This window comes from Stenella coeruleoalba, assembly GCF_951394435.1.
Source record: "Stenella coeruleoalba genome assembly, chromosome: 9".
Lineage (NCBI taxonomy): Eukaryota > Metazoa > Chordata > Mammalia > Artiodactyla > Delphinidae > Stenella > Stenella coeruleoalba.
The window spans coordinates 77,492,244-77,519,255 of record NC_137155.1 but is presented as its reverse complement, the minus strand read 5'-3'; the positions used below and the strand labels follow the sequence as shown (position 1 = coordinate 77,519,255).

General features: G+C 41.0%; 1 protein-coding gene across 7 annotated transcripts in view; it reads left to right on the top strand.

Moving 5' to 3' along the window:
- The window catches only part of CADPS2 (calcium dependent secretion activator 2), a 486,383-nt gene that overhangs the window by 155,294 nt on the left and 304,077 nt on the right, over positions 1 to 27,012 (top strand). For all 7 annotated transcript variants that reach the window (XM_079931397.1, XM_079931396.1, XM_079931395.1 and 4 more), the window contains 2 exons: positions 19,293 to 19,373; positions 25,401 to 25,637. In XM_079931397.1, coding sequence (XP_079787523.1) covers positions 19,293 to 19,373; positions 25,401 to 25,637 — 318 coding nt within the window. The remainder of the gene's footprint in view (positions 1 to 19,292; positions 19,374 to 25,400; positions 25,638 to 27,012) is intronic.

Sequence of the window (27,012 nt, the reverse complement as noted above, 5' to 3'; positions counted from 1 at the left end):
GGGAAGGGGAGGGGGGAGCGGCGCGGGCGGAAGCGGCCAGGAAGGTCACTTCCGGCCTGGGCGCCCGTCCCCCTGACCCCAGGGTCTGAGTCGCCGCTGCCGCCGCTGCCACCATCCGCGAGGGAGGAGAGAGGAGGAGGAGTGCGGCGCGGCGGCCCCGGGACCGAGGAGGGACCCAGACATGGAGCTGCGGGAAGAGGCGTGGTCTCCGGGGCCGTTGGATTCTGAGGACCAGCAGATGGCCAGCCATGAGAACCCAGATTCTCCAGCAATAACAAACGCTCATCTCACCTGACGAAGCGTTGCCCAGTGTGTGAAGGTGTCCCCAGCTGTCTCCAAAATGCATGTTTGCCTTGAAGTAAGGTGGTTTTAATTTTACACTCCGTCCACTAACTCATTCTCTTGAGGAAACCTCTACAAAGCACAAGTGGGTTCTCATATCCCCTTTGTCCGGCCTGCTGTCCCCGACCCAACCCCCCACTGTAGTCTGTTGCAAGTCTGCTCCGGCCCCTCCCTGCGTGGTACCCCCAACCGCGTGACACCCCTTCGCTCAGCTTGTAAGCCGTGTGGCCCGGATGCCTCCAAGCTGCCGTGCGTCCCCTGGTTCTGGGCCTGCCCTGTTGGGTCCTACCTCTGTGGCAGCCTCCTGTGATGGGACAGGGCCGGACCCCTGCCCTGAGACCCGCCCCCCACCCCCGGCTGATGCCTGGACGCAGGAGCAGGAGGCTTGGGCTGGCGGTAGCCCCTGTAGGCTGTTTCCCTGTTGGGTCGGGACGAGGGGTCCGTGAGCAGGGCTGTGAGCGCTTCCTGTGTGCCCCGAGCTTGAGGCCAGCCACCTCGGGCAGGCCCTCTCATGGAATCCTCACACCCTTCGAGCTCGGGGTGCTGATCAGAGGGTGCTGGGCAGAGAGAGACCAGGCCACCGCCCAGGGTGAGGCAGCCGGGAGCCAGTGGAAGGGGCCTGGGGGCCTGGACTGTCCGTAGGCTGCAGCCAGAGTCTGTTGCGCTGCCTCACTGGCGCACTGACCCCTGCAGGTGCGAGAGCTGTCCAGGCTCGGCCTGGGGCCTTAGCTACAGGGTGTTCAGAAAGAGAAGCCATCCAAAAATGAATAATAAAGAGACATCCCAATTCTGAGGTGGGAAAGAGTCTTCAGCTGGTGTGTTGGAAATCACCCACCAGGGACAGGGTCCCGGCCTCCCGCTCTCACGCCCGCCTCTCACGTCTCAGTGCCCTCCAGAATGACCCCGCAGAGTTCACCGCAAATGCCACGTCTGAGCCGGATGACAGCAGACCCACGTAAAAACACAGCAACTGCCTGTGGGCAAAACCCATGTTCCCGGGTCACACTGGCAGCACACCTTAGGTGCAAAGCCCCAAAATACAGCTGGATGGGGACAAGCCAGCAGCCGGGGCAGTGTGGTGTTAGCAGGGGCAGGAGGGGAGGACGCCCCAGGTAGCCCTCGGGGGTTCACCGGAGGACTTGGGGCTGGTCACGCTGCGGCCAGCAACTGAAGCTGGAGGGGTTCTGTCCAGACCAGGAGCAGGGAGCGCGGGGCTGCTGGGGCCCATGGCTTCCTTTACCCAGGTAAAGTGCCCTGCCCTGGCAGGACCCACGCAGAGCAGAGCCCGTCAGGAGGGGGTTCAGGATCGAGTGGGACCCCTGTCATTGGCCACAAGGGAGAAGGGAAGGTCCAGATAAAATCAGGGGTGGCCGCAGAGCAGGCAGCCCTGCACTCGGAAGAGGGAGCCCTGAGGAGCCAGAAACGCTGTCCAGAGTGTAGCCTCCCAGAAGTTCAGGGAGACTGACCACAGAAATGAGTGAAACTGGAAAATGGTGAGTTCAGTCCTCTTGCTTCCACCCCCCAGGAAGCTATTAGAATAAAAAAGAAGAGGGGCAAATAGTATCTCCACAGACAGAGAGGGTGGTCAGAGATACACCTGCAGACAGGTCAGGATTGTTCAGAGTGGCCAGGAGATGACGGCCCCTGGAAGTGCAAGATCAGAACAGCTCAGCCCAGGGGGCAGAACTCAGCAGAGAATTAGAAACAGAGTCAAATTAATTTCAAAGTGAAGTAGGAGGAATTCGAGACTGAATAAAAATAACACATTGTTCCTTAAGAAAAATCGAAGGTGAAAAAGAGGGCCATTTTAAAATCAAAAAGAAATGAGTAAAGATTAAGGCAGAGTAAAAAAAAAAACAGGTACTGAAGTTAGGTAAAGAAAGCCCTTTGAAGAAGAAATCCGAAGGAATATAATGGTAAAAACTACGAGTCCAGAAAACATTCCTGAAATGTCAAAGTTAGGTACTGAAGGAGCAAATCACAGATCTGGGAATATCAACTCGGATGAACAAGACATATTCTATTCAAGTCACTGGGCTTTAAAGGAAGAAGCAAATCCTTTGGGGCATCTAGGCAAAAAGAGCAAATGACTTACAAGGCAAAGTAGATGGGATTGCTGTCAGACTTCGCCAGCAATGCTTTATGCCAGGAGAAAATGGAGTCATATTTATGATTCTCAGGGGAAGAAAAGGTAGAGCTAAGGATCGTATTCAGGAAGACTGTCTTCCACGTTGGAAGGGCGCAGATGACCTCAGCCAGCAGGAGCTGAGGAAACAGGGTTGTCTTGGGGCCTTCCCGAGGAGTCTGCAGGCAAGTGAGCCTTGTGCAGCCGCCGCGGCCAGAGAGATGGGCGCTGAGCCGGGGCAGGCTCAACGAGGGCTCAGGCGGCGGAGGTCTGGCTGTGAAATCAGTGAGGGGAACAGGAATAGTTCACCTGATTTCTCAGGAATGGTACTTGGCAGTGGTGGGGGTGATTCTAACCATTCACGTTAGAATGCTTATCGTGAAGCTGTGTGATGTGGGTTCAGCAAATAAGCAATTATGGGCTAGTCAAGTCCTCTCCTCCCCTAGTGAGGAACAGAGATGCAGACGTCCTAGAAAAGACCGCATAAAAGCCTTTTGGCCTGAATTTGTATGGGAAGTATCAGAAGTCACAGGAATTTTATCTTAAAAAAAAAAAAAAAGTGAAGATCATTTCCACATTTTGGTTTTGAAATTGTTTCCCACGAAAAGAAACCAGAGTCCCTTGGAGAAACGGCCAGTTGCAGGTTTGGGGTGGGAAGTATGGATGAACCTGTAGCCCCTTGTTAGGCTGGATGGCAGAGAATCTGTCAAAGACCACCTGGGTCCCGTCCAGAGGACTCGGAGCTCACTTGAGGCTCCCACGCGCTGAAGATGGCAGGCAGTGCAGCCTACCGGATATATTTAAATCCGTGATCTCCTAATGCTGTTAAGAAAGGAAAGACTATGTGGTTACCCTGGAGGGTGGTAGGGAACCAGTTCGTAACCTGGAAAACTGGGCAGGTAAGGGGAAATGAGATTCATCCTGCCATAACCACATGAAATTTACCACTGGATACCAACCAACAGATGATGTAGAGTCTCTAAAAGCTATTCCAGCTCCTAAACGCAGGAGAAACCACAGGGCAGCCCCATTTTGCACCCCTCGACGAATCAGCAGACCTAAGCGTTGAGCATCGGTGGCCCTTGATATCACAAAAAGAGAAACACGAGATATCGGGTGCCTTCAGTGAAAGAACAGGATTGCACCTTCAGAATGACTTCAGGGGCCGGCGGGGCTCGGTGAGCCAGCTGCTAACCGGCAGCAGATGCAGGGCACCAGGAGCATGCAGTCAGCAAGGGTCCAACTGGCCTTAGGGCTCCGCTTCTTAAAAGGAAGATTGTAAGGAAAAGCAAGAGATGGAGGAAGTCGTGTCTTACAGGAGACTTAAAGACATACTGAATTAGGGCTTCCCTGGTGGCGCAGTGGTTGAGAGTCCGCCTGCCGATGCAGGGGATGTGGGTTCATGCCCCGGTCCGGAAGGATCCCACATGCCACGGAGCGGCTGGGCCCGTGAGCCATGGCCGCTGAGCCTGCGCGTCCGGAGCCTGTGCTCCGCGCAACGGGAGAGGCCGCGGCGGTGAGAGGCCCGCATACCGCAAAAAAAAAAAAAAAAAAAAAAAAAAAAAATACTGAAAAAGTAACGGACCGAACTGTCTGGGATGTTGCAGTTGGGTGACAACCGTACAGAAATGCAAGGGAACGATTACTGCACAGGGGAAAAAGGTTAACATCCGGTAAAGCCGCAGGTCCTGCCCTTCCCCAGAAGGTCTGCTTGGGAGGATCCACCCTGGGGCGGGAAGCTGCGTGGGCGGCAGGACCCCGGCTGGGCCCAGAGCGCAGGAGCCGGAGCTGAGCCCTCCTTCAGCGAGAGAAGGACAGTGACAGTTGCTGTGGGATGACGGGACCTGGAGCCTGGGACACCCCTCCACTTCCCTTCGGGAATGGCGATCACTCGTCATTTCTGTGCTTTTTATTGAGTGAGCCCTTTGTGCTGGTCGCTGTCCTCTCCGCTTTCCGGGAATTCTTGCATCCTTTTAAAGATGACGTTTGTGCGGCAGTGAAGTTGCCCCCATGAGGAAGGCGGCCCAGAGGGAAGCCGCTGACTTCCAGCCTGACCTGGAGGGGTGCAGACTCAGACTCTGGTGTGCGTGAGAGCCGCCCGCTGCTTGGAGAGCGCCGGTCCCTGCACCCACTCGCAGGGGGGGCCAGGAATCCGAAGGTTGAGAGAGAACCCCGCCTCCCGAAATGATTAGACCCTTTTCCATTTAACAGCTTAACACCTGCTTAAAAAGTAGTGCGTGGGGGAAACAGAACGCAGCAGCGGAGAGAAGAGTCACGTAGCCCAAGGCTACAGAGGAAGCCTGCACCCGCTGCACGCACCTCACTGCCCAGCCGGCTCCTCGGGCCTTCTCTCCCTGTTTCTGGACCTGGACGGGTGGTCGGCCCCTCGCCAACCGCCCCCCCCACCCGCATCCAGGGCCCCGGATTGAGTTACAGGTGTTTCACAAGTTCAGATGGGCTGTGTTCAGTTCCTGTTATCATGATTGTAAATACTCTTCATCGCTGAGTCAGGCGGCATATTGTTAAACTTTCTTGACAACTTTGAAAACAAGACGTTTATTTCAATCAAAAAAAAAAAAATGTCTGAGGAAAATATTCGAGTGAATGTCATTAAATAGCAATTGTTATGTTTTAGGAAACAGCAAGGAGCAACTGAAGACCTTAAGACTGATTGGATCGTATAATACCTGACTTTTGAAATTCTGGAGTTAATAATTAGCTATAATATTTATATAAATATTCACTTCTTTTTTAAAAAATAAATGTATCATGATATATAATTGATGAATCTGATTTCAGTTAAATAAATGTGAATCTGATTAGTAATATTGAATCAGTTTCCTCTCTAAAAATTGTTTTTATTTTTTAAATATCTTTATTGGAGTATAATTGCTGTACAATGCTGTGTTAGTTTCTGCTGTATGACAAAGTGAATCAGCTATACATATACATATATCCCCATATCTCCTCCCTCTTGCGTCTCCCTCCCACCCTCCCTATCCCAGCCCTTTAGGTGGACACAAAGCATCGAGCTGATCTCCCTGTGCTATGCGGCTGCTTCCCACTAGCTATCTGTTTCACATTTGTTAGTATATATGAGTCCATGCCACTCTCTCACTTCATCCCAGCTTACCCTTCCCCCTCCCCGTGTCCTCAAGTCCATTCTCTACATCTGCATCTTTATTCCTGTCCTGCCCCTAGGTTCTCCAGAACAAATTTTTTTTTTTTTTTTAGATTCCATATATATGTGTTAGCATACGGTATTTGTTTTTCTCTTTCTGACTTACTTCACTCTGTATGACAGACTCTAGGTCCATCCACCTCACTACAAATAACTCAATTTTGTTTCTTTTTATGACTGAGGAGTATTCCATTGTATATATGTGCCACATCTTCTTTATCCATTCATCTGTCTCTGGACACTTAGGTTGCTTCCATGTCCTGGCTATTGTAAATAGTGCTGCAGTGAACATTGTGGTACATGTCTCTTTTTAAATTATGGTTTTCTCAGGGTATATGCCCAGTAGTGGGATTGCTGGGTCGTATGGTAGTTCTATTTTTAGTTTTTTAAGGAACCTCCATACTGTTCTCTATAGTGGCTGTATCAGTTTACATTCCCACCAGCAGTGCATGAGGGTTCCCGTTTCTCCACACCCTCTCCAGCATTTATTGTTTGTAGATTTTTTGATGATGGCCATTCTGACTGGTGTGAGGTGATACCTCATTGCAGTTTTGATTTGCATTTCTCTAGTGATTAGTGAAGCTGAGCATCCTTTCATGTGTTTGTTGGCAATGTGTATATCTTCTTTGGAGAAATGTCTGTTTAGGTCTTCTGCCCATTTTGGTGTTGGGTTGTTTGTTTTTCTGATATTGGGCTGCATGAGCTGCTTGTGTATTTTAGAGATTAATCCTTTGTCAGTTGCTTCGTTTGCAAATATTTTCTCCCATTCTGAGGGTTGTCTTTTCGTCTTATTTATGCTGTGCAAAAGCTTTTAAGTTTCATTAGGTCCCATTTGTTTATTTTTGTTTTTATTTCCATTTCTCTAGAAGGTGGGTCAAAAAGGATCTTGCTGTGATTTATGTCACAGAGTGTTCTCCCTGTGTTTTCCTCTAATAGTTTTCCTTGGCTGTGCAAAAGCTTTTAAGTTTCATTAGGTCCCATTTATTTTTGTTTTTAGTTTTTATTTCCATTTCCATTTCTCTAGAAGGTGGGTCAAAAAGGATCTTGCTGTGATTTATGTCACAGAGCGTTCTCCCTGTGTTTTCCTCTAAGAGTTTTATAGTGTCTAGCCTTACATTTAGGTCTGTAATCCATAAAAATTGTTTTTATAATTGTGAATACAACTGTATTATATTCTTAAATCAAGTTATAACTTTTATCAGTGTTGCTTCATTTGACTATGCATTATTTTTTTTTTTTTACCTTTGGCCTACGTGTAGAGGAACTACATAAAAATATTTCTAAGTAAGGTTTCTCCTAAAGATGTTTTAACTTATTTCTGCTTTCTCCCAAATCTCATCAGATAAAAATATAGGCTACAGTCAGATATTCCATGCATTTATTTTTAGACTTTTCTTCTTTACTTAGATCTAGCCTATAGAAATTAGGGTTTTATCCCAGCATGTCCACATTTTTTTTTTTTCTTAATGATAAGAGAACACAAATCTTCAGAGATCAGGCATTTTTGTAATAGTAATGGAAGGGAAAAGTGTATTTGCCAATGCACTTCATGACCTGTTTTCATCTATTAATGAATAAAAGATTATATGAATCTACTGTTCCAACTATAATAATATGAATATTGTTCTTAGGTTTTTCATGGTTGTTAATGAAAATATTCTGTCAAAATGACATATATGTGATAAATATATTTTATACATTGAAAAATGCTTATTGAATGCCTTCTAAAAATATCAGTTACTGGGCGAAACAATGAAAATACAAAAATGACAAGATTTTATTCTTTCCCTCAAGGTGTTTGCATGTGGTCAGGAGACAGATATGCAAGTAAAATGTGATGAATGGTATAATTAATCAGTGTGTCTCTGAGGGTGTGTATAGGGCGTAATGTGAACACGTGGATGACAGTCTCTTAATTTGATACTGGATAGTTTGCGTGGATTTCTTTAATGCTCCACCCTGGCTCCACATTAGAATGACCTGAGGAGCTTTACAAACCACTGGGTACCTGGGCCCCCACCTCAGACTAAGTGAAACAGTCTGTGGATGTGGGGCCTAAGTGTCTGTTTTTTAAAAGCTTCCTACGTGATGCTGAGGCTTAAGGACCCCTGGTCTGACAGTTCATCTGAGGTCTTCATGCCATGGTCATATCTAAGTATAGAGGAGGCTGGGAAACAGTCTAGCTCTCTGCCCAGAAGAAGAAATGATTTGGAAGTCTGGAAACTCAATCCTCTGTTGGAACTTTAATGAAGGTTCTAACAAGGACAATTCCTGAATTTTGGAAGATGCGTAGAAATTCAGCAGACTGGAGGAAAACAACGCTTACGAAGGCACGAGGAGAATGAAATGGCTTGGAGTCTATGGGAGATTCATTGTGTGTTTTGGTGGAGTAGCAGATGAAGCTAGAGTTAGGGAAGGACTTGAATGTTAAGGGGCCTCACATGCTAGCTGGAAGAGCTTGGAACTATCACAAGATGGGGAACGCTGTTGGTCTGTGAGGCAAGGAATGACAGGAACAAGTTGGGGTTCTGGAAAGATCACTCTCTGTGGTCTAAAGAATGGATTACATGTGGCCCATCCCCTGCCTCACCCCACCTGTGGGCATGGCGCAGCATTATTAAAAAAGAAGTGGAGGACTTCCCTGGTGGCGCAGTGGTTGGGAGTCCGCCTGCCGATGCAGGGAACACGGGTTCGTGCCCCGGTCCGGGAAGATCCCACATGCCGCGGAGCGGCTGGGCCCGTGAGCCATGGCCGCTGAGCCTGCGCATCCGGAGCCTGTGCTCCGCAACGGGAGAGGCCACAACAGTGAGAGGCCTGTGTACCGCACACACACACAAAAAAGGAAGTGGAACAGGACCTGCATATTAATGTTTTGAGTAGTCATGAGGCTCTGCTCCTTGCCCTACTGTGGTCCTGTTTTCCTGTGTTGCCTGTGAAGTTCCTAGACTACTGGATTTCACCTGGGTGTCTCGTCACATCCTCTTGGATCCATGCCCTGTTTTGTGCTTCGGAATTCTTCTGTGCTCCCGCGCTTGGGAGCTTTGGCCTGAGTCAGAACACTAGACCACCTACTTGCCTTAAAAGGGACATGATGAAAGCCCAGGAATTCAAGCAGAAAAAGGGATCAGCTGGAGTCTGTAGTTTAAGACATACCATCCTCCAGAACTACGGGTAACATCCACCTATTCCCCTCACTCACGTTTTATAGAAAAGATAGTATCCTTTGATGGCTGTCTCCCATTTACATTTCCAGCATTTATCTGATGCAGCATTTCTATTAATTGTGCTCTGATGGTGCATCTTTGATGAGGGTGTTCTTTCAATATAGCACCTACTCTGGTCAGCCACTGATCAGGGCTCTCCATATATTGCAGTCCCTCTTCCCATGGAGCAATATTTTGGGGCAGGGGCATATGTGGCAGGGGGCGGGGGGAATCAAAAGTTCTGTTGTGTACCTGATGAAATAAGAATGTTAGACGTCCATGTGATGGCAGGTGGTAGTTGAATATACAAGTCTGAAATTCCAGTGAGAGGTCAGAGTTGGAGATAAAGATTTGGAAATCATTTTGATAAAGTTAGTGTTTTAATTTAAGTCATGAGACATTATGAAATCATACTGGGAGAGTCTGGGGCTCAAGAAGAAAAAGGGCCAACGACAGAGAGGCCTGGGGATGCCAGGATTTAGAGGCTGCACAAAGGCAAAAGAGCCAGCGAAGAGGGAGGAAACCAGAAAGTGTGGTGTCAGGAAAGCCGTGGGAAGACATTGCAAGGAGAGAGTTTACCTGTGCCACACAGCAACGAAGTGACCCTTGAGTTTGTGAAGTGGAAGCCACTGTTGGCTTTGACAAGGGAAGACTTTTTGGAGTGGTTGGGAGTAAACCTGACTGGAGTGGGTTAAAAGAAGAACCAAGAGGGCTTCCCTGGTGGCGCAGTGGTTGAGAGTCCGCCTGCCGATGCAAGGGACACGGGTTCGTGCCCCGGTCCGGGAAGATCCCACATCCCGCGGAGCGGCTGGGCCCATGAGTCCAGTGCTGTATAAATTCACCTTACTAGTCCTGATGAGGCTAAAGTTCTAATCTGCTCTGACAGCATCCTCTAAAGTCACTGATAGTGTCTGTGTTATTTTACTTAGTGCTAAAATCTCTCCGTTTCATCATTATTAATGTAAATGTATATTCAATTATTTTATTGAGGGAAGTATAGTTAGTAAATAATTGCTTGAAAATGTTAGCTCATGACTTCTGTCTAGAAGGTAAAATGTTAATACCAAATGGAATCCTAAGGAAAATTTCATGATGTGCAAAAATTTGCGAAGTTATACCTACCATTTTAGGCAATAATGTATGCATAGTCTCCAGGCTATCAAAGTCCCCTGGTTTTCGTGTTTGAGGTTAAAGTTCTTGCGTTCTTACTTTTGAACATTTTTTTCCATTACTTAATATAGTTTAGTTCAGTTCACATAGGCTAATTTTATATCTCATTAACTTGTTCATCTTTTCCCTACTTTTAAGTAGTATTCAAAGGGAAGTGTGGTTTGGGAAATGCAATTTTAAGACTCTCAGAACTGTTCTCTGAGAAGCTGCGACAGAACTGCTCTTTCCGAGCCAGGTTTCTTATGCACAGTTTAGCAAGTAGACGTGAGAGTGATCTTTACAGGCTGTGCCTTTAGCAGCCGAGTGCTCCCTGACTCAGACGTAACAGCATCCAGGCAATGCGTCCCTCTTGAGAATACGGGGATCACTTCACTTCCTTGTGCTCTTTGTGCTGCACGAAGTTGCAGAAAGAGTTTTAGTTACCTTGGAGTTGCTGGCTAATTGTCAGTGATCAGGTAGTGGGGAGGAAGGACTTTTTTGTTTCTGTTTTTGAGGGAGGTTGCCTCATGGAAGATGGGTCAGTCTGGAGGGATGTTAGGGTCCAAGAACCTTTCAAATACAGGTGGAATTATTCCTTGCATTTACATTAAAACTGGGACTGGTTACGGAAATCCCACCATTGGCGATGGATTGGTTTAGGCCTCTTGTTAGGGTGGTAGGGTGAGCTAACAAGGGTCATATATTGCGGTGTGAGGTAGGGGTCATAAATATCTCAGAAGTTGAATAATGAGAAGACTACTATGAAAGACATGTTGTCAGATAGTACCTGCTTTGTTACCCAATAGGTAGGCAGGTAGTCTTCTCAGAAGATTTGGAGATTGATCTGGACAATGAAGGTAGGTAAGAAGAGCATCCCAGGCAGGAGAAACACAAACAAGGTATATGATTGGGGAAATGTAATATGTTTTGTATATAATGAGCAAACTAATTTGTATACATAATGCAAGTATCCAAGAGGTTAAAAAGTGAGATTGGTACAAAATAGGGTGGACCTGAAAACTAAGCTGAGATGTTTGAGTATCATTCTTTCTCATTCATACCCACTTATTTTCATTCACTTCCACCCATCCTTCCATCCCCCTGCCCTTTACTCCTCCTCCTCTTCTAAGATGTTAGCCTGATCAAGGGTAGTGAGAATCATGTGTAGAAACAGGGCAGCCATGAAGAAGAGTGGATTGTAAAGGACACTTCAGTCTTAGCTGAGGCCATTGTTGGATGCCTGAAAGGAAAGACCTTGCCTTCAACTGGAGATAGAGAACTGGGACTCAGGAGAAGAGGCCAGAGCTATGTGCTGAGTTATGTCATGACATCATGTACAACAGCAGGCACTCTGTCTAGAACAGCTAAGGACCAACTGTGTGTGCTTATGGGCTGAGAGAATGAGGGGGCTCAGCACAGAAAACAGAGCAGGAACAATCAGTACTCTATCTTCACGATAAGTAATTTGATTCAAGTGATGGTAGAAAATTAACAAATTTATTGATGAAGTAAATGAATTTGCTAATTCTTAATACAGCTTTTGATCAGGGTTTTTAGGCTGTGTTACAAAATCCATGCATATTTGGCACTGTCAAATAAGTCAAACACTGGGCTATGAGAAAATTATAATGTTGGGTGGAGTGTTCTTTTGGAATTGGGGTTAGGTTTGTGCAAATTTCTTCTCATGATGTATTATCTCTAGATCACCAGATTTATAGATGATATAAACAGAATAACCAGCAAATGAATTAATCTCAGGGAAAACACTATTTATGTAACAGTGCAAATCTTAGTCTACTTGTATATTTCATACTAAAAGGTGAATGTTATAAGAAAGTAACAGAATATAATTTGTTTGAAAAGAGATATGCCGTAATTGGACTGGGGACTCAGAAAAGAACTAATTTTTTTTTCAGTGGGAGAAGGGCACAATTGACTAGGGTTAGCGCAAACAAAGGCATCATTATGGAAAAACAGAGCTATTAATCCCCATTTTTAGTGATTGACAATATTAATGTGAAGACAGTTATCCTGGTTCTAGAAAATAGATTAATCATAGAGGGCAATGATGCTAAACAGTGCTATGAAAAGTGCTTTTTTTTTCTTGAAGATATGAGCAAATTTAATGAATTTGAGTATTTGATGTTTGTAGTTTTTACAGCATTAGAAGAATGATATCAGATGCTATAAAATGAAGCTGTTGGGTAAAACTTGGTAAGGTTGTTCTTATGCGGTTTAAAATTTTCTTACCTGTAAGATAGTTGGCTACCAATGAAGTCTTTGGGTCTTCCCAAGGACTTCTGCAAAGGGAGATTTGTTGATTTCTGAGACTTTCTCTTTTTAGAACTGTTTCCATGGAACTTGAGAGGACTGGGACCCAGAGAGCCCAGGGTTTGAGATTTGCAAGTCAAGACTAATAGATGCGGCATCAGATCAGTATTTTCTCTATTCCTCAAAGTCCATTTTTTAATATTTCCATTTTAGCAAATTCATCCTGATATTATCAACCAGGAAAAACATCTCTTCCATCACTGATTTCCCACACTCCTTGATCAGTAGCTTTCTGGTGGCAATTCTGTTCTGTTTTAAATGCTGTTTTTACTGTTTTCTGTATGAAATGTGAACTCCTGGAAGGCCACTACTTCTGCAGCTACAGAATAGCTTTCAGCAGTGCTTGCTGTACAGTAGGTGTATAAAAAACATAGAGTTAGTAAAGTAATTGTGGGCCATTCAGTCAACATTGTTCAGAGCCTTTGTCTTAGTGTCCTTTTATGAAGAATTTAACAAATCTTCGAAAGGGTAAGGTTGATGTAGGCCTGTGGTGGCCATTTTCCATTGCTTATGTTTGAGAAGCCAGACAGCCTCTTCTAGAAGAAATGAATAGAGACTTCTATAAAGAAGATTCTCCTAGAGCCATGGTTCTTTACCTCTTTTGAGTTAACCACCCCTTTGGGTAAGCTATGAAATTCAAACAATTCCTCAAGGAGAAAAGTGCATATCTCTCCAAATTTTGCTCCCAACTTGAATGGTCCAGACTCCTGAAGGTCCAGGTTAAGAACTTCATAGCCAAGAGAATTCTGAATTTGGAAACAGCAATCCCTGTGTAATGAACAGGAGGAAAATAAAAGTACTGAATATTTGTCAAGACATTGAAATATTTTGATAATTAAAGTGATAAAATGTTCTGTATAATAGATACTCAAGGCATTGCAGAGAATAAAGATACGTTTGGGCATCTGTTATTGTCAGGGTTGAATGACCCTCTTTGAAAGACCTGGAAAATATTCTGTGCCAGGAAAGGATATCTGTGAGGTATAAGTAATCTATTGTCATATAAAGTGTTGTAATCAGGAATTTAAAGTAAAAGAAAATGAAATTAAAAGATGTCCTTGTGGAGTGAGGACTTGTCTCTGGCCTCTATCACCAACTCCATGGTCCCCAAATTATCCCCACTGTCTTTATCTCACAGCCCAAATCAGGCACTAGAAATGGATACATCACCAACATTTTAAAGTCTGATGTCCCACATCTATTAAACCATCCATATGGGCTTTTTTCTACTTTTTTTTTTTTCTTGAGGGGAAGGAGGAGAGGAGGTAGTGTGCAAAAACCAAGTTTTCAGAAAAGAAAAGATTATTTTCACCATAATGATGTATACAACTGTATTGACAAAGTGAAATGCACTTCAAGTGGCTAGAGATACACTACACCATGCAAAAAAAGAGTCTTGGCCAAGGAGTAAGAGTACCTGGATTTGGTCTGCCTTCAACTATGTGATTCTGGGTTTCACTACATAACTCTAATTGAATTGGTTGTGGGCTGTGAAAGAGAGAGGTCAAAGATGAGACCTAGGCTTTGGGCTTGAACAAATGGTAAATAGGTGTGCCATTTATATGACATGGCATTGCTCACGGAAGGAGTGATTGAGGTGGGGAGATGGCAATCAAAATTCCATTTGGGGCATGTTAAATGCAATGTGCCTTGTCTTCATGCAGGTTGAAATGGTAGGTAGGCAGTTGAAAGTAACAGACTGGCCCTCTGGTGAGAGGTTGGAGCTATAAATACATACTTGGGAGTTATCAGTGAATAGATGCTGTTTATGGCCATGCGCTTTGAGGAAAGCACCTAGGCAGTGAACGTGTAGATTAAAGAGGTCTGTGGCCCCAATCCATTGTTTATAAATGTTAATCTCTCGTGCATGGGAGCACATCTCCAATTTAATAATGGAAATTAAAATCTATTTGCCTTATTAAATTTATTTTTAAACATTCTGAAAATGAGGTACATTGTATAAAACTAACCAGCTGGGGATTGGGTGGAGGAAGTGGGTGTGGTGATAAAAGGGCAACATATGATGTTAAAACTGTTCAGTATCTTGACTGTGGTGACTGAGTGAACCTAGACAGATAATAAATTGTATAGAAATCCATACAAATGAGTGTGCATAAAACTAAGGAAACTGGAATAGGATGGATGACTGTATCAATCAGTATTCTGGTTGTACATGATGGTCTAGTTTTGTAAGATGTTACCATTGAGGGAAACTGGGCAGTGTACAATGGATATCTCTCAATTATTTCTTACAACTGCATGTGAAACTGCAGTTATCTCAACTGAGGAGTCAACCTTTAAGAAAGCATTCATAATCCTAAAGATGCTACCAGAAAACTACTAGAGCTAATCAGTGAATTTCGTAAAGTGGCAGGATACAAAATTAATGCACAGAAATCTCTTGCATTCCTATACACTAATGATGAAAAATCTGAAAGAGAAATTAAGAAAACACTCCCATTTCCCATTGCAACAAAAAGAATAAAATATCTAGCAATAAACCTAAGGAGACAAAAGACCTGTATGCAGAAAACTATAAGACACTGATGAAAGAAATTAAAGGTGATACAAACAGATGGAGAGATATACCATGTTCTTGGATCAGAAGAATCAACAGTGTGAAAGTGACTATACTACCCAAAGCAATCTACAGATTCAGTGCGATCCCTATCAAACTACCAGTGGCATTTTTCACAGAACTAGAACAAAAAATTTCACAATTTGTATGGAAACACAGAAGACCCCAAATAGCCAAAACAATCTTGAGAAAGAAAAACAGAGCTGGAGGAATCAGGCTCCCTGACCTCAGACTATACTACAAAGCTACAGTAATCAAGACAGTATGGTACTGGCACAAAAACAGAAATATAGATCAATGGAACAGGATAGAAAGCCCAGAGATAAACACACATGCACATATGCTCACTTTATCTTTGATAAAGGAGGCAAGAATATACAGTGGAGAAAAGACAGCCCCTTCAATAAGTGGTGCTGGGAAAACTGGACAGCTACATGTAAAAGAATGAAATTAGAACACTCCCTAACACCATACACAAAAATAAACTCAAAATGGATTAAAGACCTAAATATAAGGCCAGGCACTATCAAACTCTTAGAGGAAAACATAGGCAGAACACTCTACGACATAAATCACAACAAGATCCTTTTTGACCCACCTCCTAAAGAAATGGAAATAAAAACAAAAATAAACAAATGGGACCTAATGAAACTTAAAAGCTTTTGCACAGCAAAAAAAACCATAAACAAGACGGAAATACAACCCTCAGAATGGGAGAAAATATTTGCAAACGAAGCAACTGACAAAGGAGTAATCTCTAAAATTTACAAGGAGCTCATGCAGCTCAATATCAAAAAAACAAACAACCCAATCCAAAAGTGGGCAGAAGACCTAAATAGACATTTCTCCTGAGAAGATATACAGATTGCCAACAAACACATGAAAGAATGCTCAACATCATTAATCATTAGAGAAATGCAAATCAGAACTACAATGAGATATCATCTCACACCAGTCAGAATGGCCATCATCAAAAAATCTAGAAACAGTAAATGCTGGAGAGGGTGTGGAGAAAAGGGAACCCTCTTGCATTGTTGGTGGGAATGTAAATTGATACAGCCACTATGGAGAACAGTATGGAGGTTCCTTAAAAACTACAAATAGAACTACCATACGACCCAGCAATCCCAGTACTGGGCATATACCCTGAGAAAACCATAATTCAAGAAGAGTCATGTACCAAAGTGTTCATTGCAGCTCTATTTACAATAGCCAGGACATGGAAGCAACCTAAGTGTCCAGAGACAGATGAATGAATAAAGAAGATGTGGTACATATATACAATGGAATATTACTCAGACATAAAAAGAAACGAAATTGAGTTATTTGTAGTGAGGTGGATGGACCCAGAATCTGTCATACAAAGTGAAGTAAGTCAGAAAGAGAAAGACAAATACTGTATGCTAACCCATATATATGGAATCTTAAAAAAAAAAAAAATTCATGAAGAACCTAGGGGCAAGACGGGAATAAAGACACAGACCTACTAGAGAATGGACTTGAGGATATGGGGCGGGGGAAGGCTAAGCTGGGATAAAGTGAGAGAGTGGACATATATGGACATATATACACTACCAAACGTAAAATTGATAGCTAGTGGGAAGCAGCCGCATAGCGCAGGGAGGTCAGCTCGGTGCTTTGTGACCACCTAGATAGGTGGGATAGGGAGGGTGGGAGGCAGGGAGACCCAAGAGGGAGGAGATCTGGGGATATATGTATATGTATAGCTGATTCACTTTGTTATGAAGCAGAAACTAACACACCATTGTAAAGCAATTATACTCCAATAAAGATGTTTAAAAAAAAGCATTCATAAAAATTATATAAACTTTCAACTGTGTTGAGTTTGGTAATACTCAAAAGAAAATAAAACATATGGCACATGGAATGGTAAACTAAAATTCTTACTTATAGTTAACCAGCTGATTTACCTCCTTGAATTCTGTCTAGCATTACATAAAACAAAGACAACCAGTAAAAAGTTTTATTGGTTGTCTTTATTATATTAGCTTTTCCTCTTTTTTTTGTAAACATGTTTGGGAGTGTGCTTTTCTAGTTTCACAGAAATGGCACTGTAGTCATCAGTCACATTTCAGTCTCTGATTGCTATTAACGGACAGTTTAGTACAGTAATGCTCTGCTTTTCTTTGTCTATATGTTTTCAGACATATGCAGTTAAGGCATTAATATTTTTTTAAAGTAGTAGAAAACTCTGAGAAAGAAAACACTTGCAGACTGCAGAAGTGACTGAAACAATTCCATTTAAAGTTAAATAAGAACTGTTAATCTGAAGATACAAATAGTTAAAGATGTTAAATAATATTTTGTGGTGAAATATGAAGGAGAATTTTTAAGGCTTTAAGATGTTAAATGCTATTTCTTGGTGGAACTGTAACTCTTCACTGCAAGTAACCATTTTATTTTTTGTGGAAAAATATTTATCAGCATTTAAGCAAAATGAGAAGATACCCCATATTACGTTTACTGTATTTGAGGTATTGTAGTTAGGGTTCTTACACATAATTTTTGTTTTTAGGACCTTGATTTCGGTTACCTGGAATAGGCATTTATCATCTATGTTTTTCCTTAATAATTTTGTTAGTTTTTAATGTAAGTCATTTTGACTTCAGATGCAGTGAACAGAGAGACTTGTTTCTGTTTGATTTTGAATATGAATCAATTAAAATAAAAAGTGTATTTTCTTTTGAGATGACAGCAACTCCTTTACAACAAGGATTTAGTTTAAGAAAATCTTGGCTATTTAAAAACTTGTTTTTAAATAGAGTTGATTTTTTTATATAAACTTGGGAACGTATTTTTTGGAAAGGTGACCTTAGATCTGTTAAACAAACAGATAGATGGATTGATATAGAGGGACAGGTAGACTTCCTTGTGTCCCTCTTAACCTGTTTGTGATGGAGACAGGCACAGTGACCTTTCCGAAGTCCTGTTTGAAACCTCTTGGTGAAATCCCGGTGCTATAGGAACCAATTCCAACCTCCCTAATTTGCCTGCAAAGAGTAGGCTTATAAAATAGTCCCAGCTTATAAAATAGTCCAGCTCCATCTCTCATGAACCTTGCCTTCTTCCCCCTCTCCCCCCATTCCATTCCCCAAACCACTGTCTGCTCTCACCTCCAGACATTTGGCGCCCTCTTACTGGAGCACCTACCCTTCTTCTTGACCCTTCGTATACATTCCGACACCACCATCCTACTGAGCTGCTTTGCCCCTACTCATCTTTTTCAGAATTTTTCTTATTAAGGCTATTTTTTTTTAATGTAACATGGTAAATTTGTAGTTCTTCAGCAAATGGACAAGTTAATCTTTTTCTTCTGGGTGTTTAATGTTGTACTCAGTACTAATCCAATTTTTAGATGGACTTTTACTAAAGTATGGTTGTATTGTGTGGTCTAGGCTTCTTAATGAGGGAAGTGGGAGAGGGGAAGGAATTAAAGAGAAACATTGGCCTTGTTCACATCTGTAACCCACCCAGTGCAGCCCACACTGTGCATGGCCCATAGGACTGCCTCGATTTAAGAGGTCTTAATGAACTAATACAGGGAGGTAGAAGGAATCATGAGGAAAAGTTAAAAGAGGTTATAGAAAAAGTTAAGGATTATGTCAGTGGAGAAGTTAAAGTAATATTCCATGTAGATGGAAATATCTATAAAAATGAGGATAGCATGCTAAGCTTTCAATCAAATTTAGAACAAGAGAATGGAATTCTAACGTGGTGCCGGTCTGTGAAGGGATTTCTTGGCAGTATGAGCCTGTTGGTACTAAAATGAGGAGCATATGAAGACCTAAATGGTAGAAAGTTATAGCAATCAATCAAATAGTGCCTTGATAGTTTAGCACAAATAAAAACTTATTATAAAAATGAAGGAAATATTTTTTGAAAGATCAAGGAAAAAAGTGAAACATTACTCAGTATCTCACTATCCAGAAATGCATTCTGGGAATTTGAAAGAGCAAAACAAGAGATTTATCTATTTTGAACTATTTAGGACTGACCTTAATGAAGGCAGAAGGATGGCCTGAATAAACTTAATGACAGCTTAATGCATCCTCAAGGAAACAAGGACTTCTTGGTTTAGCTCTGTTGTGGACAGGTTGGGCAAAGAATTATTATAATTAGATTTTTTGGTAAGCTGAGCTATTAACCTTAGAGATTTATTACCTTTTTTGTGAGCAAACCACAATGAAAAGTGCCCAAGAAATTTAATTAGAGTGTCAATCTAATTAAACAACTTTCTGTGTTCTCAGTAGGTAGTTGAGAGAATTTATAAAGTTTTTTTCAGAGTCATTTTGTCTTTGCTTTAATCTGTAGGTCACTGCCATTAAGTAATCATGTATGTGTGATTTCTGTTTTATTTTTAAGTTGGATAATGCAGATGAACAAGCAGCCCAGATCAGAAGAGAACTTGATGGTCGTTTGCAATTGGCAGAGAAAATGGCAAAGGTAAATTGTTAACTTTGATATACTGTACCACATTTCTTTCTGTACTTAGATTTCTGTGAGCTGAAAGAGTTTTGTATAGATAAAGCCAGCATAATTTTATTTTCTCATCTCCATGCATACCTCTTAAACCCAGGTACCTGAATGTATATTATCTAAAATGGAGCACATTATGTATTTTACATATCCATCCTTATATAAGATGTTTAAATTCAGTGGTAACTTTTATAGATTATTCTTAAAGCAGTGCCTGAATTTCTCAAACTGCCAGACTTAGAAGAATTTTAATACTGCACTAAGCATAATATAATCATGCTTAGTGCATGAGAGAAAACCATCCTGCCTGCAGAATCATACAATATATTCCGAAGTATCTAGCACAGTGCTTGGCACACAGTGGTGTCAACTAATATTTGAATGGATGAAAAATATAATTTGAAGTTTCTAGTACAGAGTCTCATAGGGCATATTGAATACCATATTTTGTTTACTTTTATTTATACAATCGTATGAACAGAAATAGATTTCAAACAAAAGCCATGAGTTTCTTTTTAATTCTGAGAACTCTTTGTCTAAATCATTCTCTAGTAAATTGATGCATTAATTTACTTCAGTGGTAAAAATAAAATTTTAGTCTCTTAAAATAGACTTGAGGTTATAATGCTGTTGATCTGAGAATAAGATTTTTTTCCTTTTGCTAAATGAAAAATGTGAGTATTTGATAGACTCTCCCTCCCTCCCTCTGTGTCTGTCTCTGTCCTGTCTCTCTGAAGAATCCTCTCTGTTGGGGATTTTTCTTCTTTTTAAAAACTTTAGGCATAACATGTATATAGCAAAGTGCACAGATTTTAAGTTTACAGCTTGATGAATGTGTATATGCCCTGTATTAACTACCTCCCAAATCAAGATAGTGAACTTTTCCAGCACTTTAAGGAGATATATCCCATACTGCATGTGACTATTGAAGTTTTGTGTTTTTCAAAGAAAAATGTATTTATGAATATGTAAGTTTTAAGACTAGTACTGTGCTTATCTAAATGTGTATGAAATTTAAAAGTAGCCAAGTTGTTGAGAAATAGATATAAATAGAAATACATAGAACATTGAGAGAAATTGGGTAACAGAGATGACCGTAAGTTGTGAGAACCAAGCCAAGGGCAGAGAGTGAAAAGACAACACACCTTGTTACCACCCTCTGGAGAGGTACTACATCATTCTAGAGATTCAGATGTGGAATTCATAGGCTAGGAATCAAGTATTAGCTTGAGGCTTTTGGAGGCTTTAGGGAGAGAAATGCATTCCCCAGAATCCTAACCTGAGTTGGAAGCTGTCTGTGTCTGGAAGGGCACTGCTCTTCTTGAAGCCCTGAGGCTAAGAGAGAATCCAGAGAGATGTGCCCAACAGTGTGGGCAGGACTCTGGACCTGTGATCAGCATTTTTCAGTTGCCTACTTGTATTTAGATTGTACCTGAGCTGAACACACTGTCATAAGTTGAACTTCTTCAAGGGTCTGGCTGAATATGTGATAGTTTAGATGAATTTCTAGAGGGTTACAGAACAGGATGGAAAGCCTTGGGTGTGTCCCCGAGCTCATGTCTGTGGAAGAGGATGTGTGGTGTGTGTGTAACCTCTGGACTGAGTGAGAGGAGCAGGGTCAGTGATGCACATACAGCAGCTTCTCTTTGTGGGGACCTTGATGATTTCATCAGAAGTGCTGATAAAGTAGAAAAAGCGTGGAGACAGGTGTCTGGGAACTGACTATACTGCTGAACTGAATGAATAAGCATTTTCAGAACTCTAATGGAAAACTGATGAATTCATAAAAGTGCTAACAAAAGATCAAGATAAAAAAAATTACATGGGACTGAGTGAACTGATGAGGATGATTATAATTTTTGTGACTTTCTGTTCGAATTAAAAAAAAAAAAATCCCACAAGGACTCAGAGGCAAAAAATATACAAATCAATTTTCACTTAAAGTAAAGGAGCTGTTACAGTGGAGGATTCCTGGACTGAATGTCAATATTATGACATAGTATGAGTGTGTTTCATGCTTGATAATTACAATCATTGTTGCTTTTGTTGTGGTCATCCATTTACAATGCTTGGTGTCAGTAAAAATAAAATACAGTGTGTGTGTGTGTGTGTGTGTGTGTGGAAAAAAAAAAAGAAAAAGCGTGGAGAAGGAAGGAATTGAAACTGATGGGATTGGAACAACAACAACAGCAAAAAACACCCCAAAATATAATGCCTTTTGGTAAATATATTGACATAGCAGATAGAGCATGTTTAATTGCCTTCTACTTCAGTTTCACCAAATTTAAGCCACCTTCATAAAATAGAAGGCTAATTATAACTTACTGACCTTGTTGTCTTAGATCTCTACAATAATCCTGTGAATCCACAAGGGCAGATGATATAATGAATTTATTTTATAGACAAGGAGACTGAGGTTTAGGGAAGATTACTTAACAAATCAAAAGACCTCAAACGCTGGTCTTTGGACTCCAGAGCTTAGGTTTGCTCTCTTAGGCCCTGATACCTCTTCAGTCTCATAAATCCAGAAGTGTGGTTTATTCATAGTTTATAGTTTGCAGTCAACTATTAGTAGCACCTGTCATGCTTTACAACACAGTATAATAACACTGAAGCCACAGGGCAGAAGTCTGTTTCAAGGGATGTAAATATTGACTTTAATATTTTAGCCAAGGCATAATTAGGAAGTAGTAGGAGAAAAAAATATGACTGGACTGGGCCAGAAAGACCTGTGGGCCAGATCCATGATTGCTGTTTCCTCGATATAGGCAACTTATTTAACCTTTTGGAGCCTGAATTTTACTATTCATAAATTCAATGAATAAATATTTCTTGAACACCTGTTAAGATAACCAGGCACTATTTTAGGCACTTGAGATACATCCAGACAAATGTAGTTCTCTTAGGATAAAACCAGACAAAAATATTCCTGCCATGCCCTCAGGGAGCTTACATTTTATTTGGGAGAGACTTACAGTAATTACTGTAACTGAATTATGGAAGGTGAACATTTGCTACTTAGAAAATAAAGCAGAGAAGGTAGAATCGGGAATGTGGGAGGGAAGGAGAGTGTTGAAAATTTCCAGTCAAGTGGTCAGGGTAGGCCAGTTCTTGGCAGTACTGTCTTTCTAGTACATCAGGGTCAGAAACTTGGAATCATCTTTGCCTCCTTTTTTCCTCATGCCAAATTTATCAGGAAATCCATTTCTATCTATCTTCAAAGTATTTCCACGATCTGACAGTTGTCACTGCGTTCATCCTACCACTCTGGTCCATGCTTCATCTACTGGAAAGTTAAGAACTCTTACAGTGACTAAAGTTGAATAATGGAAATTTTATGGAGCAAATTTTTTTTTAATGTATATAGTGCGTTAGGGCTGCTAATGGGCTAAGCTGTACAGAGGACTAAATTAGAACGTTGAAACTGTGGTTTATAGGAACAACTCACAGGTAAACTACAGAATAACCCTATTTCTGATGCTGTTCTAATTTAAAAGATCAAATTTAATATGTACATTAGTTGTACAGTTGTTTTTGTTTCCAAGAAAGAGGCAACATAAGCAGGCTAAATAAAATTTATGAAATATTATCGACAAACCTCAAAGCTTTAAAAGAGAGTTGTTGGGGTTTTTTCCCCAGAGAGAAAAAGAAAATCTAGTATAGTCTATTTCCTGAAAAGTTTGAAAATGCTGATGAAACAGTCAATTTGGGTGATTCCTGCCAGTCTGTTCTTTGAAAAATGATAATGACTGAAGTGTTTTTAATGAAAGCTAAGTAAGAATAGATTTTTTTTTCATGTGCTAATGCTAAGTTTTCCATTAAAAAACACCTTAAAAATTTGGAGAAAATAACTGGTACATCCAAACTTTCAAACGTGATATATTTGCCTTTTGCTTTGCTAAAATGTTTCTGAAAGGCAAAACTGTGACTGTTACATGAATATAAAATGAACAAACAATAATGATTGTACTCAGTGTATAATTAATGAGCATACTAGTTAGATGTTAAAACTAGTCTGAAGGGCATTTGAAAAGTAGGTGTTTTTAGGCAAAGTTAAAATAAGATTCAAGTATTAGATATAAAAGTGGTTAAAAAAAAACAGTGGTTAATTTCTAACAGGGATTTAAACTATAACCATTGGATTATCTTAGTCACCAGACACACATTATTTATATCTTTACCACACAAAATTCTACAAAGTAACGTGTGACTTCACTTGTAAACAGGATCTTTAATCAATGTAAACAGTAAATTGAACTAGGTACATTTCCCCCACATGGTCGGTCCTTGGATGGCCTTTGCTCACATATGACATTGGAAGGACCTGTTCCCTCACCTTTTTGCCTTATATCTGAGTTTTGGATGCTTTTTATGACAGCTTTTAAAATTAGTCCACAAATGTAAAAATGTTTTTATGCTTTATTTTATCTTTTTCCTCTTTTGCATGTATTGAAAAACTATCCAAAACATTATTCCCTGCATCCCCAAAGGAATCCAAGTTATTATATAACTGAGTAGTTATGTGTCTTTCCTGAGGATGCAAACTTACTGTGTGGGAATGTTGCTTCAAGCTATAGAGGAATATTAAAAGGATACTTAAGAATCTTCCTTGGGAAAGTTTATTATGGATGTAGATATTTAATCTCTCTGTGATATAAATACGCAATTTTAACATTGATTATATGTAAATTATTTTAAAAGAAATATGTCAAGATTATATTGGGGAAAAAGGAAAACAGGTGGTCCAGGACTCTGGGACTGATTCATGAGGTGGTGCCAGATGCTCCTTTCCAGCCCATGAACAAACTGGTGCAAGTGAGTCAGACCAGGGGCAGGTTGATGAATGCATTGTGGATGTATTCCATTCACCCTGGAGATGGGGATTTCTTAGGTAACAGTTTGAATGATGCCAAAGGAGACAGTAGTAAAGGCATTGATTTTTCTGGAACATTAGGCAGTCATTCATTTGAATGATGGCAGCTTGAGGCTGTCATCCCCCAGCCAGTTTTATACCGCTGTCATTACATTACATCGCGTTTCCCATCATAAAGCTGTATACCCTCTACCTTTCAGAGAGAAGACCTAAGTGCCAGGCTGTCACAGGTTAAAGAAAGAGCCAAGAGTATGAGGAAACCTCACTTGCTATTTGTGGGAATGTAAATGGGTATAACCTTCTCCAAGGGCAATTTGGCAATAGCTGTTAATATCTATCTAAGTATCAATACTTGGAATGTCCTTTTAACTGAGTGAAAGAAACAGAAGTCTGATTGCAGAGGTCTGAGGACTGAATGGCAACACTCATGTAATTTGGGAAGAAAATTGAATCTCCTAATTTGATATTACTACTTTTTCATGTACAGCTTTTATCATAAATTTACATTAGGCTTTAAACTTAATTTTTTCTAAACCTTTACTAAAAAACTGAATTTATGGCAATAAGGGATCTTGATACATTTGTATGACATGAAAGTTAACTAATTTTAGAAGTATGGCCATATTTGTATTTCATAGTAAATGTTTTTCAATTTGAATGCCTAACACATCAGTGGTATGAAAGAGAGATACTGTTAAAATGTTTGTTTCTTAACAGTCAGAGCAGTATATACTGAACATTCTTCTTATAGACCAGTTGTTCCAAGTATTTCAAAGATATCAGTGGCTAATTAAGATTCATCTATACACTAAAACTTTTTACATGTATGTTTTTTAGAGTTGGTTTTTCCCTTAAATAAATACCATATCAAAAATAAAGTTAAGCTGAAAATGTATATCATGTGATTCATTTTTTATGATAATGATCCTCCATAACGTAGATAAGGTACAGTTAAATATAATCAAAATTGCCAAAGCCTGAGGCTTTAAAGCCTAGAGACTAAAGTATCATTGAGCATCACAATTTCTAAGACAGTCGAGTATATATCCACCATATAATCTTTTACGATAAAATTGAAATATGACTTGTGTAACATTATTATTTTAAAAATTATTTTCCAGGAAAGAAAATTCCCCAGATTTATAGCAAAAGAGATGGAGAATATGTATATAGAAGAGTTGCGGTCTTCAGTGAATTTGCTAATGGCCAATTTGGAGAGTCTTCCAGTTTCGAAAGGTGGTCCAGAATTTAAATTACAAAAATTAAAACGTTCGCAGAATTCTGCCTTTTTGGACATAGGAGATGAGAATGAGATTCAGCTGTCAAAGTCCGACGTGGTGCTGTCATTCACCTTAGAGGTAAGTGGCTTTATCCCGTGTTTGCTTCCGGCAGTGTAAATGAGGCTACAGGGTCATTTCCGCTGACCTTGGTGGTAACGTTTCAAATTTAAAGCAATGTAATATATTTTGAAGAAGTTAAATTATTCTTCATTTGCTAGACAATCAGAGAGTGAATGCAAATTAACGCAAATTGTCCTTTAAACGTAACAGTGGTGTTAGGGTTAAATAATAAAATAATACAAGTTTTGAGGCAAGTGTTCTTGGCGCCACCTAGGCTGGTGGAAATTTATTGGTAGAGTAAGCACTGAAACACGCTTGAGTGGAAATAGGATTTAAACACATAATTGAATTCTCTGTAATTTGGAAACTCCTTTCAAGCTTTTGGTTATTCTTGTTTTTAATCTGCTTTAACTACGAGATCATCTTTCTAGAATCAAATCGCATAAACCAGCTGTAGTGTACAGTATTGGTACTATAGATGATGAGAAGTAAAGACTTCTTCCTTTCTAGGATTTGCCATTTCATTACAGGTACAGTAAATATCATTAAAAAGAAATGAGAGTAGGGCTTCCCTGGTGGCGCAGTGGTTGAGAGTCCGCCTGCCGATGCAGGGGACGTGGGTTCGTGCCCTTGTCCGGGAAGATCCCACATGCCGCGGAGCGGCTGGGCTCCTGAGCCATGGCCACTGAGCCTGCACGTCTGGAGCCTGTGCTCCGCAACGGGAGAGGCCACAACAGTGAGAGGCCCGCATACCGCAAAAAAAAAAAAAAAAAAAAAAGAAACGAGAATAAATGTTGTGCATTTAAAATTGTGTTCTCCAAGACTTCAGAGTTTCATCCCTTTTATACAGATCACTGGAAACCACAGACATTGATCACTGACCCCTACTGCTCCCTGTGGATATTTTTCATGATGGCATTTCCTCACTGCTAAACTCTGTATATGGGCTGATCCATGGATATGTGTATGGGTTTATACCCAACACCCGCACATACGCTTGCACTATCCAGCTTAAATTCTTAGCCTCTCAAAAATTCAAGCTTGTAACTCCTCTCTTGCGTTGTTATGCACTCTCTCTGCTAGGTCCCGGTACTGCTGTTTGAGTTGCTCGTTGACAAAGCAAAACATGTGGAGTCTTAGGAGGTACAGCTTTAGATTTTTTTGTTGATGCCTCTTACACTTGACTTGCTTCGTTTATGGCAGAAAAAGCAAATGTCTGCTTCTGTTCTTTCCTCCACTTGTTCAACTCTAAGAGAAATTCAAGCTTGAGGATAAGACAACTGCCTGTCTTTCTTCCCTTCCAGGCTAACATTTTCTTTGTAGGCTAATAGATTCAATTCAGTGTCAGGGTAGAAATAGGAGATTTTCTTCTGACTCCATACCCAGTTCAGGG